The 17,231-nt window shown below is 33.4% G+C and overlaps 1 protein-coding gene across 22 annotated transcripts in view; it reads left to right on the top strand.

The window, feature by feature from the left end:
• The window catches only part of DLG1 (discs large MAGUK scaffold protein 1), a 282,135-nt gene that overhangs the window by 122,663 nt on the left and 142,241 nt on the right, over positions 1-17,231 (top strand). For 9 of the 22 annotated variants that reach the window (XM_069475175.1, XM_069475178.1, XM_069475177.1 and 6 more), the window contains one exon: positions 8,687-8,785. The exons of the other annotated variants lie outside the window; for them this stretch is intronic. In XM_069475175.1, the coding sequence (XP_069331276.1) occupies positions 8,687-8,785 (99 nt within the window). The remainder of the gene's footprint in view (positions 1-8,686; positions 8,786-17,231) is intronic. 22 annotated transcript variants of the gene reach the window in all.

Raw genomic sequence — 17,231 nt, 5'->3', positions numbered from 1 at the left:
ATACATGTAGTCCATTGTTGACTAAAATGTTGATATGCAGCACATGACTATATGTGGTATTCTGGAGGAAAGGTAAAGCAAGAAGACAATAGGAAATGTGTATATTTGTGTGGAGGGAGTTTAGTTTCATAGAATAACTTAAGAGGGGCTTCAACATTAAGGTGATATTTGAGTAAAGCTGTGACCGAATTATGTGGATATCTGGACGAGAGCATTCTAGACAAAGAAATAGCAAATAAAAAGTCTCTGAGGATGTATAAGATATTTAGAGAGCAGCAGGGAGGTCGATATGCCTGAAACAGTAAGTGAGAGGGCAGGGGAATAGGAAACAGCTTTAGAGAGAGAGAGAGAGCCGGGGCCTGAATCATTAGGAACCTGTAGAAGAGTGAATAAAATAGGGCAAATATGATTACTAGGAAACATTAAGGGCCCATTTTAGGTTAGTAGACATGAAGCCTAGGGTTGTGCATGTTTCTCTAGCCACATTGTGATAAAAATCAGGTAAAAAAGCATATTGCAGTTGGTAGTTTCATCCCTGTTTTTTAATTACATAACCATGTCTTTAAATTTAAGTTTTAGGTGTCTTGTTTACTTTAAATTTTTAGTGGTTGGTTTATCCTTTCCTGGTACAAGACCATAATCTGAATAATGACAGAATACCATCTTTTCATAATGAAGGGATAAGAAACCTTAACTGAATATTATGAATCTTGCAAGTAGAAATAGATTCATGAACTAGATGATTTGCCTATGAACTGACAAATTTGTCCTCGTGTTTCTATACTAGAATTAATTGCTAAATCTTTTTTCCTATTTCCCCTTTGTTATTTTAAATTTAAAAATATGTATTTTAATACCCCTAGTGATTTGTTTTAAAATGTATCTAATTTTATAGATGTTTGCTTCTGAGATAGTTATGACACAGATGTCTTATGAAACTGGTTCAAATAACATGCTTTTTTTTGTTGTTGTTTTTGTTACTGCACCAGTGTATGTTGATGATACCTGTTTACAGTGACAGGGGAAAAGCGCATTTGAATCAAATAAGATACAGATTTAAGCCATGAAAAACACCTTTTTCTGAAGGTACTAGATCCTGATTGAGTGTAGTGATTCCCAAGCAGAATTTTTGTAAATGTGTGCTATATTTTATCCTTCCATAAACATTCAAAAGGCTTGCAGTTTTTTCCTGGTTTCTCTTTTACTCTCAAATGGCTTCTTTGACATTTAATCAGAGAAACATGCCTCATTATAACATAATACATCTTTAAACAAAGGACCGAAGAACTTAGATTAAGAATATTAATTATGTCACACAAAACCAAAATAAGATCCTTATTAACCAACAGTGGCTCCATGTGGTTACTTTTCTTTGTCATCTAAGATATTGATACCAAAAGCTTTGCTAACTCATATATTTCATTTTCCCTGGAAATATGGTATCAGTTTTCTTAGACTTTATTGAACCTTTGTGTATATTCTAAGCTTAGTTTACCCCATTCATGTAACATGTTAATGTAAAATATAAGCATTATTAGTTACCTGGTAGTATGGTTTCAATTATTTTCTTTGGAGTTTCGTCTTATGCTATGAAAATCATTTTAATAATTTAGTGAGAAAATATTTTTTAAATGTATTTAGGTGGCCTTGCAACTCTTTTAACCCTGGGACTAACTCTGCTGTAAGAGAGAATTTTTAGTGGCCATTGGGAATGTTATTTTTAACAGTCCTTCCTTACTTCTGACTTCCCATTAGTCACCAAGATATACCATCTCTACGTTCAAAATCTGTCTCGATTCGACTACTCATGTCCATTTTCACCATTACCACCATTCAGTTGAAGCCACTGGTCACCTCTCAAGTGGATTATCACAGTATCCTCCTAAATTGTCCCTTCTGTCTTGTGTCAATCAGGATTCATAATGCACGCAATAAAAACCACTTTAGCTACTTTAAGCAGAAAGGGATTTAATAAAGGTAGTAGGCCACTCAATATACATTTATTTTTGAATAAATGGAAATGAGGAAGGATGGTACATGGTCGTAAATGTGGATGTGCAGTACATGTTGTGCACATGACTGTACCTGATGAGGCTTCTGACCACTTTTATGAAAATCTGCATTTTAATTGCTGGGTTTGTAATTTTAACATCTCAAATTTGTTGTAAAATATAAAGCTATAGAAAAAATGAGTAAGAAGCTCTAAAAACAAATCAGTTTAAACATTTTTGAGATAGATGTCGATTTGATACTGATTTTTAAAAGATACTTTAAAAATATGTATAATCTATCCAATTATTTTACAGAAATGTACAATTTTCTGCAATGTTCCTTGAGACAGAGTTAATATTATAGCCTCTGTTGTCATGGAAACAAGTCTCTAAAGGCAGCCTCAGAGGCTAATGATTCCATGGTATTGCTATGGATAGAAACAACTGAGACTGTTGCTAGTCACGTGGTCAAGATTTAAAAACAACAACGACCAAAAAAAACCTTTTGAGCTGATGTTATTGAGTGATACAAATGGAGCAGAACAAGGATGATGGCATAATAGTTATTGCCTAATTAATGAAGTAGTTATATAAGACTTTTCAAATTTAAAATGCTGTGCTGAATTCCTTCTGTAATAACCCAAATATAATGGTTACTGTATATTCCTGCTTCATTACTTATATTAGAATCTTAAGTTTTACATTTTTCAATTTAGAATCTTATTACAGCTCCCTAGAATTTTACCATGCCCTCATTCCTGTGCTCAAAACATGCTCTTATCTTTTAATTTTACCCTAGTATCACATCTAATATCTATGCTGTTCCTCATCAGTCAATCTTCATTTGATTATTTGTTTAGAGCTATATTTTTGTTTTAAGTAAACTAAATGAATTATTTTGTTGTTCTGTAATTCTTTGTTACGGAATTGATTATCTGTTGTGGCTTGGAAATTGTGTGTGTTGATATGTCATTTGAAGACTTTCCCAGCAGTATTTGCCTCCCTTAAGGAAGAGGCAGGGGCATGTGTTCTTTTTCAAAGCACTTATTCAGTGCCCTAGAGAGAGTAGGGTGGGTTACAATGGTGTAAGTTATTTTATGAATTGTTTGAAATGATATTCAGATCTTTATCTAAAAATACATTCTAGAAGAGACTCAGAGACAAAAGGTTATAATGGAGTTTAAATGTAACATTAAAGGATTTTTAGTTTATCACAAGGGGTTTTACAAAGCAGCTGCCCAGTGGAAAAAAATTTGTGCTTGTAGCTTTGTCTTATTTGTATATCAAAGTGTATTATTAATCAGCTGTTATCTTGCCCTATTATTAAGACAGGAGACTATGAATAAGAAAATAACATTACATTGTGACATTTTCAAACATTTTAAAAATAAAATTTTAGTGTTCTTATAAAAACAAAACAAAAACAAAAAACAGCAACAAAGAGGTACAAGGAAACTTTTAGAGGTGATGGGTATGTTTATTACCTTGATTGTAGTGATGGCTTCATGGGTATATGCATATGTGCAAATTCCTTAAATTGCATATATTAAATATGTGCAGTTTTTATTTCAGTTTTACTTCAGTAAAGCTGTTTTTAAAAATAAAATAGAATTGAAGTTACTTTAGACTTTCATGACTTTGACACTTTTGATTACTACAGCCAATTATTTTGTAGCATATCACTCACGTTGGGTTTGTCTGATGTTTAATGAATGATTAGATTCAGGTTATGCATCTTTAATAGGAATATCACAGAAAAGGTATGCTTTCATTACATTCTATCAGATAGCACATGATTGCGATTTATCCCGTTACTAGGATGTTAAATTTGATTAAGAGAGTATCTCCTAGGTTTCTCCATTATAATTAAAGAGTGTTTTGAGGGGAGATACTTTTGTGTGTGTGTATGCATCCACTCAATCATTCATCCACTGGAATGGAAGTTTCACTCAACAGCAGCAGGAAGTTTTTGTTTTTTGTTTTTTTGTTTTTTTTTTTTTTTGAGACAGTCTCACTCTGTTGCCCAGGCTAGAGTGAGTGCCATGGCGTCAGCCTAGCTCACAGCAACCTCAAACTCCTGGGCTCAAGCGATCCTACTGCCTCAGCCTCCCGAGTAGCTGGGACTATAGGCATGCGCCACCATGCCCGGCTAATTTTTTCTATATATTTTTAGTTGGCCAGATAATTTCTTTCTATGTTTAGTAGAGACGGGGTCTCACTCTTGCTCAGGCTGGTCTCGAACTCCTGACCTCGAGCAATCCACCCACCTCGGCCTCCCAGAGTGCTAGGATTACAGACATGAGCTTCCGCGCCCGGCCGTGCAGCAGGAAGTTTTAACATCCATTGATGTTTGTTTAATGAATCGCTACTATGATAGTTGCCAAATGATGATTTTGTAGTTCCATCATTCTAACATTTTTTAGTTGGCATTCAGTTGTAAGGAAATGCTGTCTCTTGTCTCCATTTATCTATTCATGTATTTATTTATATCAGTATGGACTCCCAGATTCCTGTTTTATTTAAGGGGTTTGTGCCATAGTTATCATTATTTATTGAGTTTCAGATTGTTCCCAGTGTGGCCAATGGCAGCCCTGTAAGCCAACTTCTATGTACTTTGTCATACCTTCATTATTCTTTGAGCACTCCTTTATTTTCTGGCATAGCAAGATGTCTAGGCTCATATTGTACTTGCTAAGCTCTAGCACTGGAATCAGCTGTTTCTCCAAGGGCCCATGTTTTGTTTTGTTTTTACTGGAGAATGAGTATTTAGAAATCAAGATCTTGGTGCTAGATATTTTCATGCTGTTGTGGTATTAACAGTTTCCAGGTCCTCTCGGTGGGCAGAGCTAGGAAATGTATGTACACACACACACACACACACACACACACAAAACTACACGTTTATGCCAGTACCTCCAATTTTAGTCTAATACCGTAGGTCTCATGCTAATTTTCTACCTTTCTGTATTTGTAACTCCCTTTTCTGACATGAAGAACCTTATTCCTATTATCCTTTATGTATTTATTTATTGGATCAAAATCCCCTGTATTTAACAATCTCCTGCACTATCTGCTGTCCTAGATGGACACACTCCTCACTCTGCTCAAGCTCCAACAGATTCTCCTTTTACCCTACTGATGCCCCCAAACCTACTTTTCCCTCATACATACTCTGTCTCACTTGAGTTCCCACAACACATCAGGCTCTTGCCACTGCTCTGCCCGTGTGGACACCTTCCTCACCTTGCCCAGGCTTCAACACCCTGTGCCAGGCTGCTGCCTCCGCTCTACTCCCTGCACACAGATACTTTCCTCACCCCGCTTGGGCTTCAACAACGTGCACTTTCCTGTTTAAGAAGTCATTGGTCTACACCAAGGTAATGACAATATTCTACCGTATTATCTTCTAAAAGCTTTATTTTGTTTATTTCTCATACTTAATAATAAATTAGGAGTCAGAACCTATGGGTTTTCAAACATTTTTAAAAGGTCTTATAAGTATTCCAATGAAATTGGTTACCATTCTAATTAATTTTAATCTCATGGAATTCAGAATTTTTTTTCCTACAAGAACAATATGTAAATGGTGATTGGAGTCCCAAGCCAAACCCACAGAAGCTTTATTCACAATGTACTTTTTTTGAATTGTGTTAAAATATACATGACATAAAATTTACCATTTTAACCATCTTTAAATGTAGAATTCAGTGTCATTAAGTACATTTTACAATGTTGTGCAAATATCGCCACTCATCTCCAGAACTTTTTCATCATCCCCACCTGGGAACTTAATTTGGACTGGGAACATTTAGAGAGCAAGAGAGAGAATGCAAAACTGAATGGTTTAAAATCTCTTTCTACAGGACATAAGAAATCCAGGTTACAGGAGTACAGGAATTATTTTCTTAATTCCCTGAAGCTTAGACAACCTACCTTTTGTAACCTGAACCTGAGTTGTAAAAGGAAGGATTAAATTGGATCCTTAGCTTCTTCAACTGTAATATTCTTATAACATAATTGAAATTTGTAGTATCTTTTAGAACAATTAATGTGAAATACATTTTCAGTTTATTTTCTGGAGAATTCGATAGTAAAAGATAATTGTTTGTCACTTAATATGCACAGATCTCCTGTCACTCACCCTGCATTTATAATATCATTCATTGCTGACAATTGGAAAAGTAGAATTCAAAATAAAGAAGCAGGGGTAAAAAGCCACTCATAATCCTGCCCCCAGAAATTAACTTTTCAAACATTTCTATCCTTTTTTTTTTTACTTGAATTCCATGTTTTGTTTTTTACTTAATGTTATATCAGTAAGCAATACCCCATGATTTAGAAACAGTTCTCACAGATAATTTTTAATTGCTACATAATATTTAACATTATGTAATTATCTTTTATTTAACCATTCTGACACATTTGGACATTTAGAATATTCCACAATTCCCCAAATATAAACAATGTTCAAGAGAATACCTTATGAGTATTAAAACATTGGATTTTTAAATTATTCCCGTAGGGTAGATTTCCAGAATTACTAAGTCAGAGTTTAGACATTTTTAAAGCTCTAGATATTTATTGCCAAATTGCTTTTCCTAAAGTATGTATGAATTTATATATCCAGCAGGAATGTGAGAGGACCTGTTATGCATTTCAAAAAAGTATTTTGGAATTTTTTTATTGTGGTAAAATATATATAACAAAACTTACCATTTATGTAGAATCACATTTGTTCATTTGTATCTGGTAATTTTATTTAGCATAATGTTTTCAAGGTTCATCCAGCTTCTATCCTGTATGAGAATTTCATTCTTCTTTTAAGCCAAACATCCATTGTATATATATACCACATTTTGTTTCTCCATTCATCTGCTGATAGACACTTGGTTTGTTTCCACTTTGGGCTATTGTGCATAATGCTTCATTGAAGACTGGCATCTAATTATTTGAGTCCTTGTTTTCACTTTTTTTGGTTATATATCTAGGAGTAGAATTGCTGGGTCACATGCTAATTCTGGGAAACTACCAAACTTCCACAGAGAACCATTTTATATTCCCACCAGCAGTGCATGAGGGTTCCAGTTTCTCCACATCCTTGCCAACACTTGTTATGTTGTTTTTTTGTTTTGTTTTAATTATAGTATACCTTCCTAGTAGATGTGAAGTGATATCTCATTATAGCTTTGATTTGCATTTCCCTAATGACTAATGATGTTGAGCATCTTTTCATGTATATCTTTGCAGAAACATCTATTCAAGTCTTTGACTCATTTTTTAATTAGGTTATCAAGTTACTTTTTTGTTGTTGAGTTGTAGGAGTTCTTTAAATGCCTGAATATTAAACCATTTTCAGATGTATGATTTGCAAATATGTCCTCCCATTCCATGGGTTGTCTCACTTTCTTAACAGTGCCCTTTGGTGCACAAAAGGTTTTAATTTTGATGAGATCTAATTGGTTTTTTTCTTTTGTCACTTACATGTTTGGTGACGTATCTAAGAATCCATTGCCAAACACAAGGTGAATGAAAATTTACCCATCTGTTTTTTTCTGAGAGTTTTATGGTTTTAGATCTTATATTTAGATTGTTAATCTATTGTGAGTTAATTTTTATATGTGATGTGAGGTGTAGGGGTCCAGCTGCATTCTTTTGCATGTGGATATCCTGTTGTCTCAGCACCATTGTTGAAGAGACTTCATACACTTTTAATAAATCTTGATTGACTAATTTGATAGGCAAAGAAAAGGTCATCTTTGTTATTTTATTTTGCATTTATCACTGAGGATAAACATCGTTTAAAGTTTAGCAGTTTGTTCTTCCTGTTTTAAGTCTGTTAATGCATACTGTCCTCTTATCCACTTGATTTTAGTGTTTTTCTTACATATATATGTTATTTGCATAGCAAATATTTATGGATTAATCCAGCTTAGGGATAGGGTTTTGTTACAAAAACACCTTTCCTGTGGTCCAGTTACATTTTTTTAAATAATTGAATCAATCTAAATAAACATTAACATTTATGTTTAATTACTTGAGCCAAGTAATTACACATAAGTGCTAAAACTTCATAGTTTAAATTATATCATAAGAATTCTTTCTACTTTTTTTTTTCATTCTTGCCAAATATGTCTGGCGCATAGTAGACAATGAATGTTAGTTAACTAATTACATATAGACTGAGGCATGTTATTACCATTCTTGATAATAAGGGTTAATAGCACAGATTATTTAAAATGTCATAAATTCCATTTTGAGATCCTTTGACTCTTATATCTGTGGATTTATAAACTCTCATTATCTGCCTTATGAGCTAATAAAATGACTTTTGGTTGTTTGACTGCTTTCCTCTTTGCATTCAAATATATAATGAATGCTAGAAAAATATTTTGCACTCTAGGAAGCAAGTGTATCTCTTGGAGGAGGAGTATTGTAAGTGATTATCTTTTGATTTCCATTGAAACATATAAAGAGTATTTTAACTATAGAGACATTAAAATGATTATTGGAGGTATAATTATTTCTAAAATAGTTTCTACTGAGCATTTTCTCATTTAAATTATAATATATTAATATTTTACCTGTTTCGTAATTGTTTCTGAAAACTATAATTTATCTTTATGGCACAATTTTTTGTTATGTGTTCCCTTTTATTTTGGTGTTTTTCCTGATTTTTTGTCATTGATGATTTTTAGCCAACAGAAGCTGTTCCTCCCTCTTCTCCCACTGTCCCTGTGATCCCTGTCCTGCCAGTCCCTGCTGAGAATACTGTCATCCTACCCACCACACCACAGGTTTTTATTAGTTTCTTTTTCTTTATAAAAATTTCATTTGCTTTTAATGTTTTGTTTGTATTCTTTTAAAACTGTTCTAGCTGTTTTTTGTTAGATTTGGTGATTTACTTAGGGTTTTAATTGGTAATTTTAGGGAAATACTTAGAATTTAATATAAAATGTGTTTAACATTTGCCATTTTGTTAGGTTGTGTATGAAGTAGGACACATTCTAAACTTATCTTCATAATATTGAACCTCCTTAGATATACATGCCTTTTGTACCTATAAATCTGTTTAAAACTGTTTTTAAATATTTTTGCTTTGGGAAATTTTGGTTATTTTCTAAAGATAGTAAAAATCATTGTACTCCTGATATTGTACTGGATGTATAATTTTATATAATGCTTTGTTTCCCAGTATATATTTATCTTCTTTGAAAATATTCTTTTTTCAGTGATTAGCTAAAAATAATAGCCGGTGTATCTGGAATATGTGGGAGCTCTTTGTGTTATCTTCACAACTTTTCTGTACATCTAAAACCATTCAAAAATAAAATTTATTTTAAAAAAATTATATGTAACAGTTTTTAAAAAGCCAGATATTAGAAAATCTGATAATTTTTTGTTTTCACAGTTTTACTGGTTCCAAGAGGTGGTTTATTGAGATATTAACTGCCCTTCCAACAGTTATCCAAAGTCAAAACAATGGTAACATTATTGATATAATAATAATGATCTTTGGTGTGAAAGATCTCTATCTCATTTAAAGTGTAAATAAATGTGCCTGTAGATATTTTTACTGTTATTTATCTGTAGCACAAAATCTAGGTAAACATATGTTTGCTGTATAAATGCAATTTCAAAATAAGGTCCATTGGGGAAAAATGAAATAGCAACTATGATTGTTCACATCTCAGGGCCATTCCTCTCCCCTAAAAAGTAGAAATCAATAGGAACATTCATACAAAACAGGATTCAAGGAGAAATTACAATGACTTCATTATAATATTTCTGTAATAATAAGACTGAATGGTAGCAATTGTAATATTATACTTCCATATAATCTTTAACCCTTTATGAAAATCATTAAAAATTAAGTCATTATAAAACCACCGAGAATTGAATAGATAAATCCAAATGGATATTCTCTTTATACTGCAGAGAAGAAATTGAATTTATATGTAAAATGTAATTCTGAGTCAGCAGCTAAGGGTTATTATATTAATAACATCATAATGATGTAACATCTTTCCAAGTATATAAAGTTTATTGGTATCATTTTTTTTAAGTAGAACTGAAAGTTTATTTTACTCTTGTCACTTCTATTCATCTTTTGGTGTTAAAATAGTTTTCTGGATCCTTTGAGATTTTAAACCATTCTCTGTTCTTATATTCAGTTGGAAGCCTACCTTTTCCTACTCAGAATTCTCTCATTTATTTACTCTAAGTCTCCCTAACTTAACATTCCCACAACACTTGGAAATTGTTGATGCATTGCATAGCCTTGTAGTTAAAAATACAGGTTTTAGAGTCAGATTGACCTGGGTTGGAATTCCAGTCCTACCACTTACTAGCTATGTACCTTTGAGCAGTTTACTTAACCACACTCAGCGTGTTTTTACTCATCTGTAATACTGAAGATGAATAGTAGTACTAACTTGAGGTGTTCTTACAGTGATTGAGAGGATAATTAATGCATGTGAAGTACACAACATAGCAGCTGACACATAAACTTAGCTGTTCATGTTATTAGTGTTATCTCATTATTTCTTTGAGACAGTAAACTAAAGAACAAATTTTCTAAAATATGAAGATATATACACAAGAAAAAGGCGTATTTGTTCTGCCTAGCCTCACTTTAGGTTTTAAATACACTATAAATGTCAATGCAGGATAGTTTAACAGTTTATGTTGTATTATATGAGAAGCCAGTGGTGTGCCTCGTTTTCCAGAATAAGTGTATTCCTAATTAATCAAGTATAACATGTATATTATAAGATTAATATAATGGATTAAAATGTTTTTCCCCAAGTAAATTTGGAAACCCATACTTAACATATAACACAATTTTAATCTTTTAAGTGGATATGATTTTTCTTTTAAAGATCCACTACTTCACATTTAGATGTATCAGGATGTAGTAGAAATAGAAGCAGAAAACAAAAGATTTAGAGTCTAGTCTTGTCTTTGTCACTCAAACAAGTTACTTACCCTCTCTGAGTTTTATACCCCCTTCATCTATTAAAATGGGGAGAGGGTAACATTATGCTGACTACTTCAAAATGAGTTCGAGGCCGGGCGCGGTGGCTCACGCCTGTAATCCTAGCACTCTGGGAGGCCGAGGCGGGTGGATCGCTCGAGGTCAGGAGTTCGAGACCAGCCTGAGCAAGAGTGAGACCCCATCTCTACTAAAAATAGAAAGAAATTATATGGACAACTAAAATATATATATATACAAAAAATTAGCCGGGCATGGTGGTGCATGCCTGTAGTCCCAGCTACTCGGGAGGCTGAGGCAGGAGGATCGCTTGAGCCCAGGAGTTTGAGATTGCTGTGAGCTAGGCTGAAGCCACGGCACTCACTCTAGCCCAGGCAACAGAGTGAGACTCTGTCTCAAAAAAAAAAAAAAAAAAAACAAAATGAGTTCGAGATCAGTCAAATTAGAAAGACAGATCAATCGATTGATAGATATTAATAGATGATAATTTTTTAAAGTATATTATCTTTCATTATTTGTAGAACACTTTTATACTTTTCAGAGTACTTTTATGTTGATCATGTCATTTGAGCTTTATGAAAGCCCTCTACAAGTAAGAGCTATCGTGCTTATTATACAGAATGGTACAGAGAAATGGCTGCTCAAAGTTGCAGAAAGAGCATAGACTTTATAGTCAGACCTGACTCCACTACTTCCTAGCCTCGTCCATTTCTACATGTGTGATGATGGGGAAATTATTCAACTTCTGAGAGCCTCAGTTTCTCCACATAGAACAGATGCTGGTTCTTCCAACTGGGGTGTAACTACTTAATTGCTATGATACTGGCCTATTAAATCCAGAGGCTTATTACTACCCAAGAATAAATACTCTAAACATTTATTTCTGCCAATTCTGAAGAGCTATCATTTAATTAAGGTATGGTTGAAATGCTTTATAGCTAATTTTGTGTGTGTGAAGGTCTTTTTTAATATTCAAATACGTGCTTTGGAGTGGATTGGTTTTCATTCAATTTTTTGCAGTTATTACATTCATACAGATGTTAAGAAGAATATAACATTGCCTCTGTCCTTTAGGAATCTACTGTCCATTTGTGTAAGAGACAAGTTTACAACTTCCCCATAACATGAGAGTAATTACATTAGAGGTATGTCCAGAGCAGAGCATCCTATTGCCTCTGGACCTTTTATTTATTTATTTATTTATTTGTAGAGATCAGTTTCACTCTGTTGCCTGGGCTGAAGTGCAGTGGCATGATCATAGCTTATTGTAACCTCCAACTCCTGTGCTCAAGTGATCTTCCTGCCTCAGCCTCCTGAGTAGCTAGGACTACAGATGCGCACTATCGTGCCTGGCAAATTTTTAAAAAATTTTTTTGTGGAGATCAAGTCTCGCTATTGTCCAGGCTGGTCTCAAACTCCAGGCCTCAAGCATTCCTCCTGGCTCAGCCTCCCAAAGTGCTGGGATTACAGGCGTGAGCCACCTCATTAGGCCTGGACCTTTTAAATTTCACAAAACATCTGAGTGTTGGGTTGTAAATGATTGGACCATTAGTGTAATCCAACACGTGATTTGATGTATGGTTATTTTATAGATAATCTTAAATATAATAGCATACTTTGGATTATATAGGTGAACCATTAAAATTACACACTAACACCTGACTGCAATGCCCATATTCTGTTTGATTTTGGAGAGTTCTTTTATTTCAGACATTAAGAAAGTTGCAAGAGTAGTGCAAAGAAATGTCATATGCTTTTACCCAGATCGCCCACATCTGCTTTGTCAGATTTCTCTTCCTGTGTATTTAAATTATTATTTTTTGTGAACCATTTAGAAGTTGCAGATTCATGCCACTTTGCCTCTAAATACTAATATTTTATAATACTAAATACTTTTTTCTAATAACATGAATATTATCACAGTATAATGGATAGAATTGGGAAATTAACATTAATATAATAATATTATCTAATCTACAGACCTTAATTCTGTTTTACCAATTGGCCCAATAATGTGCTTTATGGGGGGGGGGGGAACCAGATCAGGTCCTTTGGCTAGTCCACACATTGCATTTAGTTTTCATGACACTGTAGCCTCCTTTAATCTGAAATTAATGCCATAGTCTGTCTTCTATCATGAGTATGACAAAAAAGAGAACAGGCTACTTAATCTGTAGCATATCCTTACATTTCTGTGTGATGCATTTTTGTAATAAAATTGAGGTTAAATATTTTTTACCAACTTTTTTTTATTGTGGTAAAATCCATATAACTTAAAATTTACTATTTTAACCATTTTTAAATTTTTAGTTAAGTTGTATTGTGTTCATATTGTTGTGCAGCCATTACCATCATCTATCTCCAGAAGTCTTTTTATCTTGCAAAACTGAAACTCTATATCCATTATACAATAACTTCTCATTTCCTCCTCCCCTCCAGCCCTTGACATCTGCAATCATACAATATTTGTCTTTTTGTGGCTGGCTTATTTCACTTAGTATTATGTCCTCATGTAGCATATGTCAGATTTTCCTTCCTTTTGAAAGCTGAATAATGTTCTAGTGTGTGCGTGTTTGTGTATAAGTATGCTGCATTTTCCATATCTATTCATCCATCAATGGATACTTGGATTGCTTCCACATTGTAGCTATTGTGAATAATGCTGTTGTAAACATGGTTGTAAAAATATCTCTTCGAGACATGGGCTCTCAGTTCTTTGTTGTTTATACCTAGAAATGGAATTATTTGATAATATGGTAATTCTGTTTTTTAAATTTTTTTTTTAGGAACCACCATATTGTTTTCTACAGTGGTTGTACTATTTTAGATTCCCACCAGAGTGCTCAAGGGTTCCAATTTCTCCATATCCTCACCAACACTTGTGTTATTTTCTGTTTCATTAATAGTAGCCAGACAAATGGATATGAAGTGGTATCTCATTGTAGTTTTGATTTTCATTTTCCTAATGATTCCTGATGTTGAGCATATACATTTTCAGGTACTTTTGGCCATTTATGTAAGTTCTTTGGAAAAATGTCTATGAAAGTTCTTTGCCCATTTTTGAATTGAGTTATTTGGTTTTATTGTTGAGTTTTAGGAATTCTCTATATAGTCTGGATATCAATCTCTTAACAGAGATATGATTTGCAAATATTTTTCTCTCATTCTATAGATTGCCTTTTTATTCTGTTGATTGTGTCTTTTGAAGCACAAATTCATTAATTTTCATGAAGTCCAGTTTGACTGTTTTTTCTTTTATTATCTGTGCCTTTGTGTCTATCCAAAAATCATTGTCAAATCTAATATCTTGAAGCTTTTACCTTGTGTTTTGTTCTAAGAGTCTTATAGGTCTTAATATTTAGGTCATAGATCCATTTTCAGGTGATTTTTGTGTATAGTGTTTATTTCTAGACTGTGTTCCAACAGTATGTATGTCTTTGTTTATGCTGGTATCACACTTTGATTACTATAACTTTGTAGTAAATTTTGAGACCAGAAATTCTGAGTCCTCCAGCTTTTTTGTTCTTTTTCAGGATTGTTTTGCCTATTCAGAGTCCCATGAGATTCCTAATGAATTTTAGGATGGGTTTTTCTGTTTCTTTAACACTGTTGGGATTTTGAAAGAAATTACATTAAATCTCTAGATTGCTTTGGATAATATTTGACAATTTGATAATATTGAGTCTTCAAATCCATGAATATAATCTCTCCCTGTTTATTTATTTGTATCTCTTAATATTTTTATTGCTGCATCATAGATGTACATAGTTTCAGGGTACAAGTAATAATTTAATACAGTCATAAAATTTATAAAGATCAAATCAGTGTACTTAGGATAGCCATCATCTTAAATATTCTTTGTACTGTAACCATCTGAATTCTTCTCTTCTAGCTGTTTTGAAATATACAATAGATTATCATTACTATAGTCACCCTACTGATCTAACACTGGGTCTTATTTCTTTTGTTACACCAAATATTTCTACTCATTAATTAACTTCTCTTCATCACCCACCCATCTTTCCTGGCCTCTGGTAGCCACCAATCTACTATCTTCATCATATTTATTTTGAGCTCCCACATACATGAGTGACAGCATTTGATATTTGTCTTTCTGTGCTCAGCTTATTACACTTATGTCACTTAACGTAATGACTTCCAGTTCCATTCATGTTGCTGCAAATGATAGGATTTCATTCTTTTTTATGGCTGATTAATATTTCATTATGTATATATACCACATTTTCTTTATCCATTCATCCATTGATGAGTACATAGTTTGATTCCATATTTTGGCTATTGCAAATAGTGCTACAAATAAACATGGGAATACAGATATCCTTTCTATTTTCTTTCTTTTGCGTATATATTCAATAGTGGAATTGCTGTTTTTAGTTTTTTGAGGAACCTCCATACCATTCTCCATAGTGCCTGTACTAATTTAAATTCCTACCAATGGCATGGGAGGGTTCCCCTTTCTCCGCATCCTTGCCAGCATTCATTTTTGCCTTTTTGATAAAAGCCATTTTTAACTGGGGTGAAAAGATATCTCATTGTAGTTTTGATTTGCATTTCTCTGATTATTAGTGATGTTGAGCATTTTTTCACATACCTGTTGACCATTTGTATGTCTTCTTTTGAGAAATGTCTATTCAGATTTTTTTCGAAATTTTTAATCAGATTACTTATTTAATTGCTATTGAGTTGTATGAGCTCCTTATACATTCTGGTTATCAATCTCTTGTCAGGTGGGTAGTTTGCAAATATTTTAACTCCCATTCTGTGGGTTGTCTCTTCACTTTGTTGATTATTTCCTTGGTGATACAGAAGCTTTTTAGCTTGTTATAATCCCATTTGTCTATTTTTGCTTTGATTGCCTATGCTTTTAAGGTCTTACACAAAAAAATCTTTGCCCAGACCAATGTCCTGGAGCATTTCCCCAAAGTTTTCTTCTAGTACTTTCATAGTTTCAGGTCTTAGATTTAAGTCTTCAGTTCATTTGATTTTTGTGTGAGAGATAGGAGTCTGTTTTTATTCTTCTGCATGTGGTTTTCCACTTTTCCCAGCACCATTTATTGAAGAGACTGTCCCCTTTCTCCGTTGTGTGTTCTTGTCACCTTTGCTGAAGATGAGTTGGCTGTAATTGTGTAGATTTATAAATGGGTTCTCCATTCTGTTCCATTGGTCTGTGTGTCTTTTTTTTCTGCCAGTATTATGCCGATTTGGTTACTATAGCTTTGTAATAAATTTTGAAGTCGGGTAGTATGATGCCTTCAGCTTTGTTCTTTGTGCTCAGGATTGCTTTGACTATTTATGATTGTTAATGTCCTCTTGCTGAATTGACCCCCATTTATCATTATGTAATGATCTTCTTTGTCTCCTTTTACAGTCTTTGATTTGTACTGTTTTATCTGTGGTAGTTAAAGCTACTCCTGCTCATTTATGGTTTCCAGGTGCATGGAATATCATCTTCCACTCTTTCACGTTTATTCTTTGTCTTTATATGCCTTGGAGTAGTCTTATTTGGGTCTCATCTGTTTGATGTTCTCAGATGTGGAAGTCCAATTCTCTTATCATTTGCTCAGAATTTTTTCACTTCTCTGTGGCCCCCAAAAGTGTCTCATCTTCATGTTTGAGTTCTGGGATATTTCTGGTGATAATCTCAGCACTTTGTGTATGTTTTTGGTTTCTGCGGGGGTGGGGAGTGGGATTGAAACCAGCTTGTTTCTGTGCCACCATTTTAGAACCAGAAGTCTTCAAATGTCTTCTTAATTTCATTCAGAGATGTGTTGTAGTTTTCATTGTGCAAGTCTTACCTCCTTCATTAATTCCTAAATATTTTATACTTTTTGATGTTATCATAAATGGAATTGTTTTCTTAATTTACTTTTTAGATTGTTCAGTGTTAAAAGATGCAGCTGATTTTTGCATGTTGACCTTGTATCCTGCTACTTTGCTGTATTCATTTGTTAATTCTAACAGTATTTTTGTGGAATCTTTAGGGTTTTCTACATACAAAGTCATAGCATTTGTGAACCATTTTGATTTTTCATTTCTAATTTGGATGTCTTTTATTTCTTTTTCTTGCCTGATTGCTTTGGCTGCAACTTTATTCAATTAGTGTTATGTTGAATACAAATGGAGATAGCAGATACCCTTTCCTTTTTCTAATTTTAGAGGAAAAGCTTTCAGTCTTTCACCATTGAGTATGATGTTCATTGTGGGCATTATATATATGGTTTTTATTA

Source organism: Eulemur rufifrons, chromosome 7 (assembly GCF_041146395.1).
Source record: "Eulemur rufifrons isolate Redbay chromosome 7, OSU_ERuf_1, whole genome shotgun sequence".
Taxonomy (NCBI): Eukaryota; Metazoa; Chordata; class Mammalia; order Primates; family Lemuridae; genus Eulemur; species Eulemur rufifrons.
Note: the sequence above shows the minus strand (reverse complement) of the source record. Positions and strands in the feature narration are given on the sequence as shown.